Below are 21,101 nucleotides of genomic sequence, written 5' to 3' on the forward strand. Positions count from 1 at the left end.
GCCAACTCATTGAAAAAAAAAGATAGATCGATAACTTTTATAGTTTGAGTGCTAGGGAGGGTTGAAAAAATTGAATTGAAGAATATACTTCGGTCCCGCGCATGCCATCTAGCGGGGTTCACATACACTTTATATTCGGCAATGTTTTTATGCAATACGATTAATGCATACGAGTTATTGAACTTTTTTCCTTCCCACCAGCTAGAATTATGTTGTCCTGGGACCGAATTTATTGATTTTGAGCTGCGTCGCTGAACAACCTACTGCCGGTTCAAATTTGAACCACCTTATTCAAAGGTAAATATTAAGTAAGGATTTGAATCGGTAATTCAAATTTGGACCTGCGGTATAGGCAGCTTAAATTAATCAAATTCGGTCCAGGGTTTAAATACAATGAAGCCAGCCTCATTTAAGCTGCAGTTGTCTATTTTTTTAAACACAAATTCAAGATGTATTTTTCACAAATTATTAACATATTTCATAATATTGTCTGTTTATTTAACTAAACTATTTGATAACATTACTCTGCTTGTCTCTGATAATACTTGCTAAAGTTCGTTTACTGATAGCTCTTATTGAATGGTTTGGAACAGCTGATATGAAAAGTGTGAAGAGCTGATAGGGTCCTTAAAAAGAAATTTATTTATAAGATTGCTATCTATTAATATATGTATATATATACAGTGATAACCAGAAAACAATGGAATAGGAAAACGACATTTAATCAATACTTAAGTGTGTTTCATGTTGTTACATAGCCAATAGTTTCACTAGAAACTTATTAAATCACTAATTTAGTAATATTGGTCTTACACTGCACAAATGCTGCGTCTTATGCTGATTGGACTTTAAAAAGTTATATTTTTCTGTTTATTATTAAATTTGGCTTGCATCTTTGTATCTAATAAACGTCAAATACAGAAAATTTGCTATTCCTTTATATGCAGAGAAAATTAAACTGATATAACCTTGTCTTACTTTGTGAAAAAAAACCCATAATATATTCAATTATATTCTTATGAGAATGTAATCATATTATAATATGTATTATGATCTTGATTTTTTTTGCCACTACTGACATTGACCTCATGGTAAGTCGTATGGCTGGTCAAATCAAAATAATTTTGTCCGAAAAGAAATATTGAATTATAAAAATGTAATTCGTCAATCTTAATCCGCGAAATTTTGAGAAGGAAAAATGGATACTTGAAAGTAACATTTACACTGTGAAATTGGTCGCACCCTGAGATGAATTAAAAGCTTAACCCCGAGTGAAACCCAGAGTTGGGTTTAGATAGAACCCAAGTCAGGATTGGCTCTGATTCGACCAATTACAAACTGCAATTAGAAAGCTTTCTCTCTGTAGCAGACAGATTACTAGCAGATCAGCTGTGAAGAGGAGATGTAAATTTTGAAAATTCTAACTTTACGTAGATACATTATTTGTATAGTATGTTTATTTCATACCTTTGATAAAATTTGACACTACAAATAATTCCCGAGATTTTAAATGTAAAAAATATAAAAGTTTTTTCGAAATTTACTATCATCAGCTGCTGAAGACCCGAGCCTCGAAGAGAAAAAAAACCCAAGGTGGTTGGTTTTTACTAAACTCAAGGCCATCCAAAACCCGGGTCTTCACTTGAGCTTTACTTGAGTCTAAGCAGACGCAAAGACCGGGTTTTACTCGGGTTTAAGCTTTTAAAATCTCACCTCTGAACGCAAAGTTATATATAAGAATTGACTTCACCTGTTTGGACTGCGTAGCATTTGTGGTATTCAGAGCACTGGAAAGTCTTAAAAAAAAAAATAAAACTATAATCAGTGAAGAAAATGAGGAAGGACTTATTATAACATTTCATTATTACATTTTGATTTTCTTTTGATCTTTTTTTAATTTGTCTTAGAACATTATATTTACCTCTAACACAGGATGAATAAGGGTAGTATGGGAGGTATGATCAGGTATTAATGAACCAGCAGACTCTAAAAAAAAACTTTTTAAATTGCACTTCTTAGGCTGGACATATGTATACTGTATACAATACATACATTAACTTTTGTCTTTCTTTAAAAAAAAAAGTACTAAAATCATGGCTATTTTCAGGAATTTTTCCCCGGGGGGGGGGGTAAAAATAATCTAAGGGTGGCTCAGCACCCATTTTGGGCCCAACAAATTCCTGGAAACCAACGATTTTACTGTTCCGTGGGGGACTGAGCTCCATAGCCCCCCCCCCCCCTAAGAACGAACGCCTTTGACTAAAGTACTAAACCTGTTGTATGTGGAGTAGGTTCAGCAGAGGATTGTAAGATAATTCCGACAACAGACCTACAAATTATCATTATTATTATATGTATAGATTCTACAGAATTCTTATTTGTAATAGTGATTTTAATTCCATTTAAGTTATAAAGAACAGACTTCAAGCTCCGTTAGTTCTATTCTCAAAAAAAAAGATTCTTGATCTGCCTGCCGCGATCTTAATAAGTAACTGTAGAAATGAATCAACTGAAGAATGTTCTACAGACTTCTAAACTGTAGAAAAAAATGATCTGTAGAATGTTCTAAAGACATCCAAACTGTAAAAATAAATTACCGGTAGAATGTTTTGCAGATGTTTAAACTGTAGAATTAAATTACTTATAGAATGCTTAGCAGTTTTCTATACTGTAGACAAAAATTACCTGTAGAATGTTCTGCAGATTTCTAAACTGTAGAAATAAATCACATGTGGCATGTTCTTCAGATTTCTAAACTGTAGAAATAAATTACCTGTAGAATGTTCTGCAGATTTCTAAACTGTAGAAATAAATTACCTGTAGAATGTTCTACAGACTTCTAAACTGTAGAAATAAATTACCTGTAGAATGTTCTGCAGATTTCTAAACTGTAGAAATAAATTACCTGTAGAATGTTCTACAGACTTCTAAACTGTAGAAATAAATTACCTGTAGAATGTTCTGCAGATTTCTAAACTGTAGAAATGAATTACCTGTAGAATGTTCTGCAGATTTCTAAACTGTAGAAATAAATTACCTGTAGAATGTTCTGCAGATTTCTAAACGACGTGGAAGCGTAAGTGTAGAATTTCTTGCTTCTCTGAACATGAGATGTTTGCTGTGATATTTTGTTAAGAAATTTAGTCTTTTCCACAAACTCTTAATTTCTAATTTCTATATACAACCGAATGTCGTAGACCTTGAAAATTTTAAACTTTGAATTCTGTAATATAACATAATCTAAGGTTGAAATTTTAAAATTAATTTCTTTGTTGTCTTTAAATTGGGCAACAAACGAGTTATCAAGTGTATAAACAATATTGCGCAAAACGTATATTTCTCAAACTTTTATAAAATAAGTTTCTTCACATTTGGTTCCCATATGAGCTTACTGTTATTAAAAATGTTGGATGATCTCTCTTTGAAAGGAATTGAGTTTTTCCCACAAAATTTAAATTTTAAATTTTATATCTAAACAACCCAATGATATAGACCTTAGATATTTCAAACTATGACGTCTGTTATATCAAACAATATAAGTTTGAAATATCAAAGGTTTACATCATTTGGTTGTAAAAATATAGGTATTAGAAAATTGGGATTTGTGGCTTAGACTCAATTCCTTTCCCGAGTTTTTTTTATTTAAAAGCTAAGATTTTCATTTCAAGGATCCTAAATGCATGTAATGTAAATTTAGGTATTTTCATAATTTTAGCGTACCTTTCATGGTTGCCATATTGCGGTGACATGGACGAGAGTATTCGCTTTTTAACAGTGTTCACAAGAATTAAAGCTGAAATTTAAACAATTATTGGTCAAGGAGAAATTGCTTAATCTATACTCGAAGACAGAATAAGTAATTAACTCATTTTACAATTTTTATCTCTGGTTCTATAAGAATATTATTCTTAATTAAATATTATTTAAATTTATTAAAAATTACCTAGTACACTTTTATCAATCTCAAGACTTGACGGAAGTCCTCTGGGGATTGAATTCTAAACATTTGTCGTAAATAAGATAGATGCAGCCGAATGATAGAGTGTTCAACGAAACATGACAGTGGCAAGACAACTTGATAGTCGTCTTTGATCTTGGGAATAATTTGCGGCATTTTATGCGTAAAGCTAATTTTAGAAGTACAATTCTAGAGTTCTAATATTGACAGCACAAAAAAAGCAGATCACATTTTGGAAAAGTCAGGAATAGAAGAATTTGTGTTTTATGTTTCCAGGCTCATACATGTAAATATAGGTTGAAGAACGAATGCCGCAAATAATTTCAAAGTTCTAAGACGACCTTAAGGCAGTCGTGGGACACCCAGTAGCTTAACGAAAGCTATAATTACCTGAAGAGGTTGAAGAAGATGGTTCCCTGGTTTCCAATATTTACCTCAAAACATGAAAAAATTTAAGATTTTCGAGAAAAAGATATTTCGTAAAGGGACTGTAAGCATAATTTCAACTGACCTTCCATGCAAAGATGGCAATGCCCGATTTACAACGGTACCCTTGAAACCTTTTTCTGATCAAATTATAAATTATGTATCAATGTTTTTGTTTATTTAAACTGCTTATTTTTATTTGCGGGTTCTCTGCGAAAGTGGCTTTCGCATTCCGGCCTTGTTCATAAAAAGCAACGGAGAAACTCACTTTTAGAGTCAGAAAAACGACGGTTTCTTTCACACTTTATATTTGATTAAGGTTTAAATTTTTCAAGGGTACCACTGTAAATCGGACATTGCCATCTTTGCACGATGTGTCCCTTAAAATTACGCTTAATTAGTCCCTTTAACACAAAAATCAAGCTGGATCTCATTTCTAAATTACTCTTATTACAAAAGACAATGTGTTTTATCAGAAAAGATTTTTCTAGAGGTTAATTTATTAGTAGATATGCGTGAAACCATGTTTATTCAGAAAAAGTTTATAATTTCTTAAATTCATTTAGTTATTTATCTATATATATTTTGCTTGTCTGTTTGTCCGTTTGTATCCAATAAATGCCAAAACGGCTAAACCAATCGGGTCCAAATTTCGTGGGGGAACTCACATGACCCCAGGGAAGGTTTATGTTGGCTCTGAATTACAAAAAGTTGTCTCCAAAAAAAATTGAAAATCCTTTCAAAAATATTATTAAATCCGCAAACTATTTTTTGGCCATTGATTTATATTGTGCAAAGAGAAGATGCTCACAGATGAAGCCAAAATACTAAGATATAATGCAAGTGGCCGCGAAGCGCCCTAATAGCCTAGTTACTTATATGTAAGTGAGATTAGATGAATACCTAAAATACTTTCTATCTCGGGTAGGAAAGGTTGCGGTCCACAGAGCACAGATACCTTTGTTTAAAAGTTGAAAATTATAATAATTTAAAAATAATAATAATTTTCTAAACTGTAGAAATAAATTACCTGTAGAATGTTCTTCAGATTTCTAAACTGTAGAAATAAATTACCTGTAGAATGTTCTGCAGATTTCTAAACTGTAGAAATAAATTACCTGTATCTACAAGTGACCAAACGAAAGGGTACTGTAGGACTCTAGAAAAATAAGATATTTCCAGGTTCTATTATCAATAAAACAGTAGACTTGTTAATAATAAAATACAAAAATAAAATTAATTCTAATATCAATCTGAAATCAATTTCTACATATGTTTAAAAGTTAAAAGTTAAAAAAGTCCAAATTATTTTCAGTTCTGTTTCTAATCTTTAATCGACAAAGGAATCGTTTTTTTGGCACAAACTTAACTTTTTAAATCCAAATATCTTTTCAACCTGACGGTGTAAACCTTTGATATTTCAAGCTCAGATTATTCCCTCTAAAGACTACAACATTGGGTTGCAATTGAATTTGACAATCTAAGTTTGTGTTTAAGACTCCATTGCTTTGATCTTATCAGTTGTGGTTATGTTTCCTGCAGGGTTACCCTTAAATGATGATACTTTAATAACGACCTAAAAGTCTTTAAATATAACGACCTGCAGATTTAATTTAGTTTTCTACCTTGAACTTCTGTCTTTAAAACTCATGTTAAATGGTTTTGCAAAGAAAAACTAAATTTTCCAGCTGCTGGGAGCCATGAACGTAAGAAAGAGAATGAACAATATCCATACAGTTAAGGTACTAATGGAAGGAAAGTTAATTGCGGTTGCGTATACTCTGCGTACATATCGGAACCAGTTCTCTTTGGGCGGTATTTGTAAACAAGTATAGATGCATCACTCATCAGTGTTCGTCTGGTATCCGAGGAGGATAAAAGCATTTAATTTTGATCATTTTAAAAAATACACATAATAGTGTCCTATGACCAGAATATTTCATAGATTATTTTTGTGAAAATTGCAATTCCATGTCAGGCTGTGACATCCGTCTTGTGTTTACTTTTCCGCCCAAAGACAGTACACTGCAGTACAAAAAATGAGTACACCTCTGAAATAACTTTCCTTGCATTAGTACCTTGCATACAGTCGTCTCTGAAATCTCATCCTCTGTGGGTAACCCTGTAGCGTATTTACCTTGACAGGAAGGAAGATGGGCGTATCTGAGAGAGAAGAAGGATATTCCGTCCTGATAAAACAGGATAGAAGGGACAGTTCATCAGTATGTAACCCCCACCAGTTACTTGTAGCACAAACTATACATTGTATTATTATGTTGTATAATTTCAACTGATATTTAGGGTTCGTTCTGTTCTACAGTCGACGTTAATAATAAGCATTAATAATAAAAAGTCTTATTCATTGTATATATATAATCGCCAACCACTGTATAAAAGTCAATTCCACAATAAAAAAATGGTCCTATGTCATATCTTTTATCTAGAAGGCCTGGATTTTGTAGTCGTATTTTCAAGATTCCCTGTAGCTGTGTTGCAGGAGGCATGAATTATTATTGTTCAAAATATTTTTGGATTATAAATTATTAACCAGTTACCTATTTTGCCAGCAACAAAAACAGCCCCATATGTACTGTCAACAGCCTAAAGATATATATATATATATAATTTTATGAATAAGTTTGTAGGTAGGAAGATATGACAATAGTACGGGTAGATAGGGAAAAGGGGAAGTGAATGTAGATAGTTAAAGCTTTAACCGGAAGACTAGGGATTTTCGTCAATTCTGAAATACTGCTGATATATTTTTGTAATTTTAGGCTGCATTATTTAAAAAATGTAACTTGAAAATTGTTCAGAAATAATTCTATTGCAAATCTAAAATACCTACAAAGATTTCATAGAAAATTATTCTTAAGTTTTCTATGAAGTTAGCTTTAAGGATATGAAGGTAGACAGGTTCAAGGGTATGAAGGTAGAAGAGGTGTGAAGGTATGGATGGTAGAAAAGTTTAAGAGTGTAGATGAAGAAGAAGAGTAAAAGCATAGAAAGGTATAAAGGTATATGGGTTTGAAAGTGAGAATGTATAAGGGTATGAAGATAGTAAGGTTTAAGGGTATGAAAGTGAGAATGTATAAGGGTATGAAGATAGTAAGGTTTAAAGGTGTGAAAGTGAGAATGTATAAGGGTATGAAGATAGTAAGGTTTAAAGGTGTGAAAGTGAGAATGTATAAGGGTATGAAGATAGTAAGGTTTAAGGGTATGAAAGTGGGAATGTAAAGGGGTATTGACGGTTTACCTCTGTATAGTTCTCCAAGTAGGGTTGGAGAGCTCCGGATTCTTGAGCACAGATTACATCAGCTCCACCAATCAGATCTCCGAACAGAACAGATTTATCACTAGATCCAAATAAAAAATATAAAATTCTTTGTAAGACCCTTTTTCAGATTGAAAAGATTTCTTGAAAAATCAAGATAGAATTAAAAAATAGGTTTTAGATGGATTGAAAAAATAAGAGATCGATTGGTTTGAGCTTGGATTAAACTGGTGTGGTATTTGATGGACTTTCATTTAGAAATTAAAAATGAATTTTTATTGATATCTGATGGATTACATTTAAATGCTGGAGAAGGATGAATTGGATTGAATTGGTGGAATTTCAATGGATCAAATTGGATCAAATCTGATGGATTAGATGGATAGCATGGTTCAGTTGGATATGATGCATAAGATGGATACAAGATGAATATATGATGGATATAGGACGGATATTGGATGGATTGGATGGATATTGGACGAATATAGGATGGATATAGGATGGATATAGGATGGATATAGGATGGATATAAGATGGATATAGGATGGATATAGGATGGATATAGGATGGATATAAGATGGATATAGGATGGATATAGGATGGATACAGGATGGATACAGGATGGATATAGGATGGATATAGGATTAATGTAGGATTAATGTAGGATGGATAATATGGGAGAAATTTTCCGAGATTGCATATTTCATTAAACTGTTGGAATTTGTTGGATTTTATCAAAAAATGCTAAAATTTAATTGGATTATATTTGGTAGATTTTATAAAAATGTCGATATTAACTGGATTATATTGGGTAGATTTTATTAAAATGTCGATATTAACTGGATTATATTTGGTGGATTTTATAAAAATGCCGATATTAACTGGATTATATTTGGTAGTTTTTATTAAAATATCGATATTAACTGGATTATATTTGGTGGATTTTATAAAAATGTCGATATTAACTGGATTATATTTGGTAGATTTTATTAAAATGTCGATATTAACTGGATTATATTTGGCGGATTTTATTAAAATGTCGATAATAGCTGAATTATATTTGGTAGATTTTATAAAAATGCCGATATTAATTGGATTATATTTGGTAGATTTTATTAAAATGTCGATATTAACTGGATTATACTTGGTAGATTTTATTAAAATGTCGATATTAACTGGATTATATTTGGTAGATTTAATGAAAATGCTGATATTTTGATTGGACTATATTTTGTAGATTTTATAAAAATGCCGATATTAGATGGATTATATTTGTTGCCTGGGTTGCAGTCCGGAGAGCAAATGATCAATAACTGGGAACGCTGATCTTAGTTCATACTTTACACGATCTGAACAAATATAGTTTTTAGTTTTTAATTCAACTTTTGTGGTAAAAACATACTTTTTAAGTGAGAAATTGTGCAGCATAATCGATGGTTATCGTGCTTACCAAAAATAAACTGAAAAGAAAAAAAGAAAAAATATTAAAGGAAATAAAACGATTAAGGGCGAAAGTGAAAACATTAAACTGTTACTGCAATATATCGCAGAATAACTTGAATTTCATATCAATTCTTGTTAAAATTTCTTTTAAATAAAGGAATTAAATCTTTGCCACAAACTTAAATGTTCTGATGACTATATCACTGTAACCTGATGGTGTTAACCTATGATATTTCAAACTTAGATTATCTAAACTACCAAAATTCATAGTTTTTGTTTTATCTAAAATAATAAATTTGTTACCTATATTTCTGAGTGCTATTAGGTCATCAAGCCCGCAGAATAAAACCAAACTCTAAAGGTAAAAGAGGTAAAAGAGGTAAAAGAGGTAAAATAAATTTTAAATAATTTAAAAAATTTGAGGTTTAAATAGGAAATTGTAAATCATGATTGGTATTTAAATCAGAATATGTTGGAAATGTCATCAAGATAGAATGACTTCAAATTTAACGGTTCTTATTTTTCTACAATTAATAAAATAAACCGTAATTAGCAACAGTGTCAAATTTGCAGATTAAAACATTAAATTATCGTTAATGATAAACCACCGTTATAATTTACCAGTGTCAACAACCTAAACGTTAATGAAGGGCTAAGAAAGTGTTCAATTATTAGTACAAAGACCGAAACAAAACGGAACGATTTACCTGATGGCCCTCGTTAACGAACGTAGAAAGAAAAATAAAACGTGCTGACAAAAATTATCACAAACACTTACAACTCATTAAAAAACGTTTTCGCTGCGATGTCATAATTACAAGTTAAGAGTTTGTTCAGAAGCATATTAACCCCTGAACTTATCAACTATTATATCTATTTCTGACTATGCATTATATTTTGGTAGAACTGGGCGTCGTTAATGGTAGTTTATTCAAGGAACGAACAGGATTCCCGTAAACGATGCCATCGTTCCGAAAAATTAACGAATCAAAAACGCATTCTATAAAATATTTGAATGTTCATAAATTGACATGAAATGTACAATAATTGGTATGAAAAAAACCGCTCTTGAATCGTTAATATATTGGCCCCGAAATAAGAGCTTGTCCAACCTTAATTTTAGGACAGATATGAATCCGAGTCCTAATTATCTTGGGTTATTAAGTACAAAAGAGTTCCCTGTTTAGCACTGTGACTATGTGTAATATGTGTTTCAAAAACTAAAAAAAAAAATTAAATTAACCTGAAAAATACAGTCCAGAAGTCTATGTACATGGAAGTCCCCAACAGAATCCAAGGGAACCACTATGATAAGCCTTAACATCAAATCTATGTTAAAATATTTTGTTTCAAAAATAAAATATTTAAAAATATCTAGTTTACCTGATACTGTTATGATAGTCTCTCCATTGTATTCTACATTCTCTAAACATTTAGCAAAAAATATTACACTATAGTTTCGTCTGCCTTTCTCTGTTGCATTAAACCACATATTGGGTACACTAGACGGGCTGATACTAGTAGCACTACACCAGGCAATCTGTGTACTGGTTCAGATCATGAAACTTTTCAAGTTATGTGATTAGTTTAGTAGATTTATATCAAATATTAACAATTTTAGTAGCAACGGGTTAAAAGTAGGAAAATGTCATAGTGACTCTCACACCGTTTAACACCGCTTGGTATTGAATCATAATGCTTTGCCCGTGGAATTTCAAAAATGTCCAAAATTGCTTTAGCCTGTCACCCCCCCGGGGTACCATGGGTTCCCTCTAAAATATTCAGCTAATATATATGAGGAAAGCGCTTTATTAGATAGATATTCAATGATCTACCTTGTAACTGTGTTTAGAAGTGTGACGTCATGAGATGACCCAAACATTGCTACTCCGTTCAGTGAGGCCAACAGTGCAAAAGGTACTGAAAAGTGGACAGCCTAATCATCTATGATATTAACAATATTACTTTTAATGGAAAAATAAGTTTTTAATTTAAAATTGTTGATTTAAAAAATACCTGATTTTAGGTCACCATGTTTTCTTGTAAACAACGGTAGTCCGCCATTTATAGATAAACAGATTAAATACGTAGACATTTTAACCTTTAGCAGATATATTTATAGATAAACAGATTAAATACGCAGACATTTGAACCTTTAGCTGATATATTTATAGATAAACAGATTAAATACGCAGACATTTTAACCTTTAGCAGATATATTTATACATAAACAGATTAAATACGTAGACATTTTAACCNGATAGATAGATAGATAGATAGATAGATAGATAGATAGATAGATAGATAGATAGATAGATAGATAGATAGATAGATAGATAGATAGATAGATAGATAGATAGATAGATAGATAGATAGATAGATAAATAGATACATAGATAGATAGATAGATAGATATATGGATGAATAGATTGATAAATAGATAGATAGATAGATAGATAGATAGATAGATAGATAGATATATATATAGATAGATAGATAGATAGATAGATAGATAAGGGGGAAGTCCCCCACCCAAAAAAAATTGGGGGACGGCGCCAATTTTCCCACAAAATTAATATTTTTTAGAAAAAATAAAATCTTGTTAACACATTTTCCAACTTCCTGCTCATGGTTTTAAAATAAAATTTACCAAATGCCTTGTAAAAAATTCCAGGGGGAGGGAAATCTGTTGCCTGGGGGGGGGAATAAAAAAGGTACATATCATTTATATTTACAAGAAGAAGCTGGAAGAAACAGACTCCTAGAATCTGTATATTATTATTATATTCAGTTCATCTAAACACATCCAGTTGTCAACACTTAGACGATTGAACACATTTTCCTTTTATTCAGCAATTTAACATTTTAATGAGGAACTCATTTTTCTACTGTTACAAGCTTAGATTCACTGTATAAAATATACACATTTGTTTACAATATAGCTGAATTATTATTATTATTAATATTATCATTATTATTATTATTATTATCTATAAAATCTTCTTGAAAAGACTTTTTAACTTTCGCTAGTACTTAAAATTGTTTTTGGTTTTAAGTTAGTATTTAGAAATATTGGCTAATGGTTGGTGTATAACGAATACATCAATGCGTAGTTTTTTACTTAAAACCCACTGTGCTATCTTGTGTGTTATACAACTTGAAAATTTTATGAATGATCATATATGTATTAGAAGATACAAAAAACATTAGTTGTTGTGTCAAAATAGTTGAAATTTGTTACATGTACCAATCAACTCAGTATACAGGGTGTCCCACGAAGCATGACAGTTTGTAAATAGTTTTGAATGTCGTCTTCCATACACTGTATTAGATTTCAAAGGCTGTTTGCAGTTTATTTCGTTTAAAAAATCTTTTTCTCAAATATATTTTACTTTGAAATAAATTTTACTATAATATGACTACTAAATAATAATTTTATTATTGTCTTTGGTATTAAACAACTTAACAAATTATGGAAGAAGAAACTAATTACCAACTGTCATGTTTCGTGAGACACCCTGTAGCTTAGTCAAGTCAGGAAATATTCTCTTAGTTCTAAGATATTCAGAGCTGTAAACCTTTGTATCATGGAAACTCTTAATCCCGATCCTTTATCTAGAAATTCACAATACAAGAGTTCCCAGCTCTGTGTCCGAATTTAATGAATTTAAGCCACGTCTTAAATTCCCCAAAAACCGGTTTTAATTGACCGCCGGCTTAAATCTTGAACAATTTAATACAAATTTAACTGGAACCAATCATATTTGAGCGGCGGCTTAAATTTAAACCGCGGCTTAAATTCTTTAAATTTGGCCTCTGGTTCACTAAATTTGAGCAAGAAATTCTGAAAAAAAAGAAAAAAATACAATTTTGTTTAAGAATGAATATTTACAAACATATAAAATGTCGAACAGTCCTCAGTATACTTTGTAAGTATTTAACATTATTTTAAAAATAATTTTAATAATTATTATCTTATTTTAATTCAGTGTTCTGGGGCCAAATACAAAACTACATGATGAGAATCAGTTTGAGGTGATTCACGATAAAAAATATTTGAAAAGTAGAAAATAAAAAAGTGTAAAAAGAACCAAATGATTTGAGTTTTTTTACTACGAACTCAGATGTTATAATCTCTATAGCTTACCTTTTATATTTAAAATTTAGAATATTTTATCTATCAGAAATCATAGTTTGAAATAGCTAAAGTGTACGACATTGGGTTGCAAAGATTTTTTTTGGGTAGGCATGCATACTCAGTTCACTATCTAAACTATATTTATCTCACATAGATACAATTTTAAAGAATAAGAATATGTTCTGACAACAATTTAATTTGCTTGAGAGTGTTAAATTTACATTTAACATCTCATCTCATCCATAAATCTTTAAATTTTATTGTAATTGTAGACACTTCTGTCTGGTGGAAAATTTTAATTTTTAGCTTATTTTTCCAGTCTTTGTCATGTTCTCCTTCTCGATTTTTGTTTTTAATAATTTGTATTCAAAATATTAAAATTTATATCAGAGCTGTCAATCATAACTACTTCGAACCCCTGTCAAACTCAATCAATATGTCTTAATGGAACCTAACATTTGTTCAGCTCTAGCATGTTTTTATGCGGGAAACCTTCGGTCGAAAAAAAATTGTACAATCCTTACCGAGCACGACCTAGCGGGACCATGTACAGAGAGAACCATAAGCTGTGGAATAGGAAGACGACAATAAAATAATACTTAAGTGTATTTGATGTTGTTACAAAGCGAATATTTGTACTGCAGGTAACTTATTAAATCACTTCTTACATAAAATGACTCTGTTTACACTACACAATTGACGTGTCTTATATTAATTGGAATATTACTTGAGTCTATAAGTTGTCTTTCTATTCCAGAGTTTTCTGGTTCACACCATACCATATGTGTTTTTACACCAGGATGATTTTAGAAGCAAATAATTTGATTATTGTAGTTTGATAATAGTTGAAATGGTGAAGGATTATTCAAAGTCTGGAACTTCTACAGATATAATTGTTGAATCATGTATCATAGAACACAACTCATCCAGGTACATTCAGGGATATCATAGAACACAACCCATCCAGGTACATTTAGGGATATCATAGAACTAAACTCATCCAGGTACATTCAGGGATATCCTAGAACACAACTCATCCAGGTACATTCAGGGATATCATAGAACACAACTCATCCAGGTACATTCAGGGATATCATAGAACAAAACTCATCCAGGTACATTCAGGGATATGAACACAACTTATCCAGGTACATTCAGGGATATCATAGAACACAACTCATTTAGGTACATTCAGGGATATCATAGAACACAACTCATCCAGGTACATTCAGGGATATCATGGAACACAACTCATCCAGGTACATTCAGGGATATCCTAGAACACAACCCATCCATGTACAGTTAGGGATATCATAGAACACAACTCATCAAGGTACATTCAGGGATATTTTTCACCCTTCATCCTTCCTTTATCATAATACTACATTTTTCTTAATCCCTGATAAGTCTTTGTTCTTCATCCTTCATCTCCTAAAACGTTCATACTTCGGGATATTTTATCCTTCATTCTTCACAATTTTTCATATTTTATCCTTCATTCTTCAGCTTCATTCTCCATTCTTCATTCTCCATTCTTCATTCTTCATTCTTAATTCTTTATCTTTCATTCTTCATCTTTCATTCTTAATTCTTCATTCTTTATCTTTCATTCTTAATTCTTTTTTCTTCATTCTTCATTCTTCATTCTTTATTCTTCATTCTTCATCTTTCATTTTCATTCTTCATTCTTCATTCTTCATTCTTCATGTTTTATTCTTCATCTTTTATTCTTGATTCTTTATTCTTGATTCTTCATCCTTCACCCTTCATCTTATCAGTTGACTTTATTCTTTATTAAGCTTTACTCAATATCTAAAATGTTTACAAGCCTTTTATGGATAAATCTAAACCTTTAAACTTGTTCAACTTTAATAAGTATTGGTGTGCCTACCAGAGAAGACCATGTCCCTGACCTAGTTGAAGAAGAAGATGATAAACTAGACTGGGATGCTCGAACTGTGGGTCTAGTCCTCTCATCCTTCAGGTTTACGTAGAGGGTTAATTATTGAATGCATCGTTAGAAAAAAACTTATTAGTAATAACTTTTTAAATCTTTTATATAAAATAACAGAGAATGAGTTTTTTAAATTATAATATCTGTTAAATCTATTCATGATAATCAACTGTTTTTATTTGATAATCAGGAGAATAATACTATCATATAAGTAAACTAAAAAGGTCTTTTTGTTACACTTATTATTTTTTTACATTTTCTTATGCGTTGGCGTTTCGACCCGCAAAATTTAATAAAAACCGGGTTTTTTTAATTGGGCACTGAAGAGTTTTGGGAATTCTAGTATCAGCAATATCGTTGATCATTGAGATGGATTTGTTGTAATTCAGGGTAGTATGTGTATTTTAGAATGAATAAATAATCCTTTTTTATTTGTTTAAGCTAACGCTTTAGTATCATTACAATTTTTCTGAAATCAATAAACAATTTGGTGTGTTTAATCATAATTTTATTAATAATGCAGAAGTCTGACGGTGGAATTTTTAGAAATTATATTTCTTTTTAGGAAAGGTTTTCGTTTGCCAAAATAACTTATATTTTGCATATTTTTCTTATTTCTGAAATAATCAATTTACCAACTGTGTTTCCACAGTTGGGGATATATTACTACACAGCTGATAGGAGGAAGACTGTCTGAAATATTCGGATTCAAAATAGTTTATGGATTAGGTCTTTCAATCCCTGGACTTCTTATGCTCATACATCCTATAGCTGCCCAGACAGACGTTAAGGTCGGATAAATATATTTTAAAATTGATACTTTTTAAAGTTTTATAATTTCAGCTGTTTATAGCTCTAAGAGTGGTTTTCGGAGTACTGACAGGAGTAACATGGCCTTCCATGCATGTTATGACAGCAAGGTAATAAAATAGTTGACATGTAGTTTATAAATTACTCGTACATGTCGTAATCGTAAATGATTTTGTTATTTGTCGTAAATGATTTTGTTATTTGTAATTGTTTTTACGGATATATATTTTTTCTATATTGCGATAATGCATTGATCTCCTTTATTGAGAAATCAAACATTGATCCTCAAATTGAAAGTGTCCATGTTGGATATCGAGATCAAACATTCCAGATTAATACTCCACACACAAATTTTGTTCTGAGGACAAAAAAATTTTTAGATAAAAATTAGTTAACCTTTAACTGTCTAAACTTTTTTTCTGAAATATTGCTATAAGTATATTTTGATTTAGATGGGTTCCAATGACGGAGAGAAGCAGCTTTGTTGGTCTCTTTTAAATCAAGATTTAAAATATTTTTATTTTAAACCTCACTTCTTCATTTTTATTTCTGTACACTTGATAATTCTTTATATGATAATCATATTAATTAATCAGAAAGTAAAAACTCGTCTTAATTTGGAATAATATTTCCTATCAAACAATCTTTTTTATAAATATTGTTAATAATATTATTCAAAAATATTTTAATGATAAAAAGAAAAACTTTGATATTTCTTGTTCAGCTCAGAGTTATTTCGGATCCACTTTCGGGCTTATTCTTACCTTTCCTATGTGTGGATATATTATTGAAAGGTAAATCAATCTTAAAGGGACAGTACGCGTAATTTCAAGTAACCCTTCATCCAAAGGAACAGTGCACGTAATTTCAAGTAACCATTCATGCAAAGGGACAGTGCGCGTAATTTCAAGTAACCGTTCATGCAAAGGGAAAGTGCGCGAAATTTCAAGTAACCCTTCATGCAAAGGGACAGTGCACGTAGTTTTAAGTGACCCTTCATGCAAAGATGGCAAAGCCCGATTCACAACGGTACCCTTGAAACCTTTATCTGATAAATAATGTGAAAGACATATTGTCTTTTTTCGAGGATTAAAAGTGTTTGTTTTTATATGATGCTTTTCTGCAGTAGAAATGCGCAAGTGACTTTAATTTTAAACATTGATAACTAAATCATACTTGATCAGACAAAAGTAAAGGGGTACTGTTGTAAATAGGGAATCGCCAACTTTGCAACTTGAAATAATGCTTACAGTCCCTTTAAATAGGAAATTTTTTTCAAACATGATTCTCTTTCGGCCTTGTTCTAATCTTTTCGATAAAACTTTTTACTTTCGGCATTGACGTATCTTACATTAGATTTTTCTGATGTCTTTTTAGAATTATTTGAACTTTTTGTCTCACTTCTAATTTTGAAGGATAATAGCCTCCCCATAACTTTAGATTCCTAAAGCACAACTTTTTTAGTTTTGGTTGGGCTGCCTGTTACTACGTTATATTTTGTATAACAATGTGCTGGTCATTGGCCTGGTTTACTCTCATCCATGATTCCCCCGACCTTCATCCATAGTAAGCACATCTTATTCGTATATTATACAGAATGTACAAAGTAGAGAGAGACGAGTTGAAGGTCGTCTTAGATATTTAAATTTTTTGCGGCATTAGTTCGCCAAATTACTTAAACATGTATGATATTTAAAACTATAACTACAAATTCTCAATATTTTCCTAGCCTTGGCATTTCCAAAAAGGCAAAACCATATTTTCATTATTTTATTATAAACTCTAGAATAATACTTCTAAAACTAGGTTTACTGATAAATGTTGCAAATTATTTCAAATGTCAAAGACGACCTGGGAGACCCTATACTAGGCATTCATTTCCAGTCTCTCTTTCTCTCTGACATGTGTAATGTGTCATTAGTAACATGTCTTGTGTAACGTGTTGTGCGTAACTTGGCATACGTGTAACATGTCATGTGTAACGTGTCATGTGTAACGTGTCATGTGTAACGTGTCATGTGTAACGTGTCATGTGTAACGTGTCATGTGTAACGTGTCATGTGTAATGTGTCATGTGTAACTTGTCATGTGTAACGTGTCATGTGTAACGTGTCATGTGTAATGTGTCATGTCATGTATAACATGTCATGTGCAACGTGTCATGTGTAACATGTCATGTGCAACGTGTCATGTGTAACATGTCATGTGCAACGTGTCATGTGTAACATGTCATGTGCAACGTGTCATGTGTAACATGTCATGTGCAACGTGTCATGTGTAACATGTCATGTGCAACGTGTCATGTGTAACATGTCATGTGCAACGTGTCATGTGTAACATGTCATGTGCAACGTGTCATGTGTAACATGTCATGTGCAACGTGTCATGTGTAACATGTCATGTGCAACGTGTCATGTGCAACGTGTCATGTGTAACATGTCATGTGTAACATGTCATGTGTAACATGTCATGTGTAACATTTCATGTGTAACGTGTCAACTGTTAGCGTAACATGTCGTGTGTTACGTGTAGTAATGTGTAATATATCGTGAGTAATGTGTCGCATGTAACAAATCATGGTGTAACGTATTATTTACAGGGTGCTGAGAGAACAATTTTCCTTTAATTTTCACAATAAAGGTGTTATTGGAAAGCTCTGTATATCAGTTATTTCAAGGTTTTTTCTTCCTAAGTCTCATAATTTTTGTGTCAAAGTCACTTTTTTCAGAATAAGTGGAAAATAAATTTCCGGGATTTTTAAAATTTTAATCTTTTTCACGAGTCACAGAAGTTCGTAGTAAGATTTTGATTCCACTGGAGACCACCGGAGGGAATTCATTTTAACTGGAGGGGTTTGAAAAAATGCTTTTTACAATTTAAAACTTTACGCAGGGTGATTTACATTCCACTGGAGGGATTCAGATCTTATTCACATCTTATTTTTATTTTTTCATAAAATTTGAAAAAAGGAAGATTTATTATTTTAGTATAAGCTGTTTTCCTTAGGTTTCTTTGTAAACCAATATTTTGGATCAGCAATAATTATTTTTTAAGCTAGAGCAGTCTAAAAAAATTAGTATTGAAAAAAAAAAAGAAAGCTTCAATTTTTCTTGAAAATCAATCGGTATATTTCATAGCTCGTTTTTTCATCAAAAAATATTTGATCCAACCCATCTGGGCAAATTTTTTAAAAACTTTTTAGATTTTTAGATTTTTAGATTGTTTACTTATACTCAAAGAAGGGGTTGTATGAAAAAAAAATTGCAAGACCTAGAAAGAAAAACATTTATAACTTGAAATAACTGAAATAAAGAGCTTTTTAATGACACCTTGATTAAGAAATTGAATGAAAACTGTATCATAGAACGTTTAACATGTTAAAATTACATATTCTGGTTATGTTTCTGCATACTTGTCTACTCAATTTAAATAACAAAATGATTAAATATTTATAAAGTATTTCTGAGGAGGAGAAGAGAGATCTTAGTCAACTTCAGGTATAAAAAAGAGTAAAAAGCGGAGTCTTTGACACAAACCCAAATTTTCTAATCCCTATATCTTTGCAAGCTGATGATATTAACCTTTGTTACTTCAACTAGAACTTGGGAACAATAAACATTAAACATAGCTTTACCTGGAGATCAAATCAATTTTTCAACGAAGCTAAGAATATTTATTTGGTTAAAACGGGATTTCTCGATAAAAATTGAAAGCCTTTATCATTTTAGATTAGAACGTATATGTATATTTCTCACAATTAAAACCACCATAAACTTAATGGAATATTGTTCTGGAGGTGGCATTTATTTTTAGGATTCTTTAGTTTTGATTTTTGAATTATACCTATCTCAGGATTCAATAATGATTTTACTCTAACACAATTTTCTAAAAAGATTTCCTGGAATTCGGTTTCACTAAAATGTTGAAGTTCAGATAATATTTTAGATTACAAGACAGAAACATGTTCCCTGGAAATCAATTCTATCCTCTCCCCCAGTCTGGGGAACACTAATTACAGGTTATAGTATTCAGAGGCATATACAATATCATACCCTGCAGGGATATGTAAACTCAAGATCAAGCATTGATCTTCATATTATGCAGTTCAATGTCCTGTAGCCTTCATACCTGCAGGGATATGTAAACTCAAGGGATCAAACATTGATCTTCATATTATGCAGTTCAATGTCCTGTAGCCTTCATATCCTGCAGGGATATCTAAACTCAAGGGATCAAGCATTGATCTCCAATTCAAAAGTGTCAACATTGGATATTAAGATCATGAATTCAAGATTATCAATAAATCATACAAAATATCCGTTTCTCAACATTTTCAGAGATTTCAGCCACCTTTCTTCAGTCTAAATAATAAAAAGACGACATTTAATTCACAGTTTTCTGTTTTTAATGCGCGCATCAAAATATTACTAGATATATGGTTATAAATTCGCTTTCAAGAAAGCAGGACACATTTCGGAAATATAAGACATTTATGTTGAAGTTTAATTTTCCATGTTTATTTTGACACCATCTGTTGTTATAAAAAAGATTATGATAAGGCCCACTGTAATAATGGTAAACATGTTAATTATGTGTGCAGACATAGAAGATTGGGTTTAGATTGCGATCAATACTAATAATCATTTAGTTGTGTTCAATATTAGAAAGATATTCAGAATAAATATTCAAAGATTGGATGAGAAAGATTGGATGAGAAAGATTGGATGAGAAAGATTGCATAAGAAAGACTGGATAAGAAAGACTGGATAAGAAAGACGGGATAAGAAAGACTGGATAAGGAAGACTTGATAAGAAAGACTGGATAAGGAAGACTGGATAAGAAAGACTAGATAAGGAAGACTGGATAAGAAAGACTGGATTAGAAAGACTGGATAAGAAAGATTGGATAAGAAAGATTGGATGAGAAAGACTGGATAAGGAAGACTGGATAAGAAAGTCGGGATAAGAAGACTGGATAAGGAAGACTGGATAAGAAAGACGGGATTAGAAAGACTGGATAAGAAAGACGGGATAAGAAAGACGGGATAAGAAAGACTGAATAAGAAAGACGGGATAAGAAAGACGGGATAAGAAAGAC

At 31.4% G+C, this 21,101-nt stretch overlaps 3 protein-coding genes across 4 annotated transcripts in view; 1 reads left to right on the plus strand and 2 right to left on the minus strand.

Annotated features, from left to right (window-relative positions):
- Positions 1-476: 476 nt before the first annotated feature.
- On the minus strand, positions 477-5,370 carry LOC111712058 (protein fuzzy). Its single transcript, XM_023486567.1, has 9 exons — positions 5,288-5,370; positions 4,349-4,392; positions 3,944-3,998; positions 3,721-3,793; positions 3,038-3,100; positions 2,274-2,329; positions 1,922-1,986; positions 1,751-1,796; positions 477-626 (listed from the first exon to the last, which is right to left on the minus strand). Exons 4-9 carry the CDS (start codon positions 3,747-3,749, stop codon positions 508-510), a joined length of 378 nt encoding a protein of 125 aa, XP_023342335.1. The 5' UTR covers positions 3,750-3,793; positions 3,944-3,998; positions 4,349-4,392; positions 5,288-5,370; the 3' UTR covers positions 477-507.
- A 128-nt stretch (positions 5,371-5,498) lies between these two features.
- Positions 5,499-11,351, minus strand: LOC111712046 (protein fuzzy homolog). Its single transcript, XM_023486555.1, has 10 exons — positions 11,118-11,351; positions 10,937-11,021; positions 10,485-10,526; positions 10,345-10,417; positions 9,405-9,456; positions 8,938-9,007; positions 7,641-7,740; positions 6,940-6,985; positions 6,522-6,640; positions 5,499-5,543 (listed from the first exon to the last, which is right to left on the minus strand). The coding sequence occupies exons 1-10, from the start codon at positions 11,194-11,196 to the stop codon at positions 5,499-5,501; spliced, it is 711 nt and encodes a 236-aa protein (XP_023342323.1). The 5' UTR covers positions 11,197-11,351.
- A 1,501-nt stretch (positions 11,352-12,852) lies between these two features.
- Positions 12,853-21,101, plus strand: part of LOC111712050 (sialin) — a 16,963-nt gene continuing 8,714 nt past the window's right edge. The window contains exons 1-11 of one of the 2 annotated variants that reach the window (XM_023486558.1): positions 12,853-13,030; positions 13,091-13,136; positions 14,074-14,169; positions 15,116-15,223; positions 15,846-15,984; positions 16,037-16,113; positions 16,456-16,490; positions 16,728-16,797; positions 17,468-17,569; positions 19,461-19,500; positions 19,949-20,021. In XM_023486558.1, coding sequence (XP_023342326.1) covers positions 12,982-13,030; positions 13,091-13,136; positions 14,074-14,169; positions 15,116-15,223; positions 15,846-15,984; positions 16,037-16,113; positions 16,456-16,490; positions 16,728-16,797; positions 17,468-17,569; positions 19,461-19,500; positions 19,949-20,021 — 835 coding nt within the window. In that variant the 5' untranslated portion in view covers positions 12,853-12,981. The remainder of the gene's footprint in view (positions 13,031-13,090; positions 13,137-14,073; positions 14,170-15,115; positions 15,224-15,845; positions 15,985-16,036; positions 16,114-16,455; positions 16,491-16,727; positions 16,798-17,467; positions 17,570-19,460; positions 19,501-19,948; positions 20,022-21,101) is intronic. The other variant, XM_023486559.1, reaches the window with a different exon arrangement.

Source organism: Eurytemora carolleeae, unplaced genomic scaffold (assembly GCF_000591075.1).
Source record: "Eurytemora carolleeae unplaced genomic scaffold, Eaff_2.0 scaffold1088, whole genome shotgun sequence".
NCBI lineage: Eukaryota > Metazoa > Arthropoda > Copepoda > Calanoida > Temoridae > Eurytemora > Eurytemora carolleeae.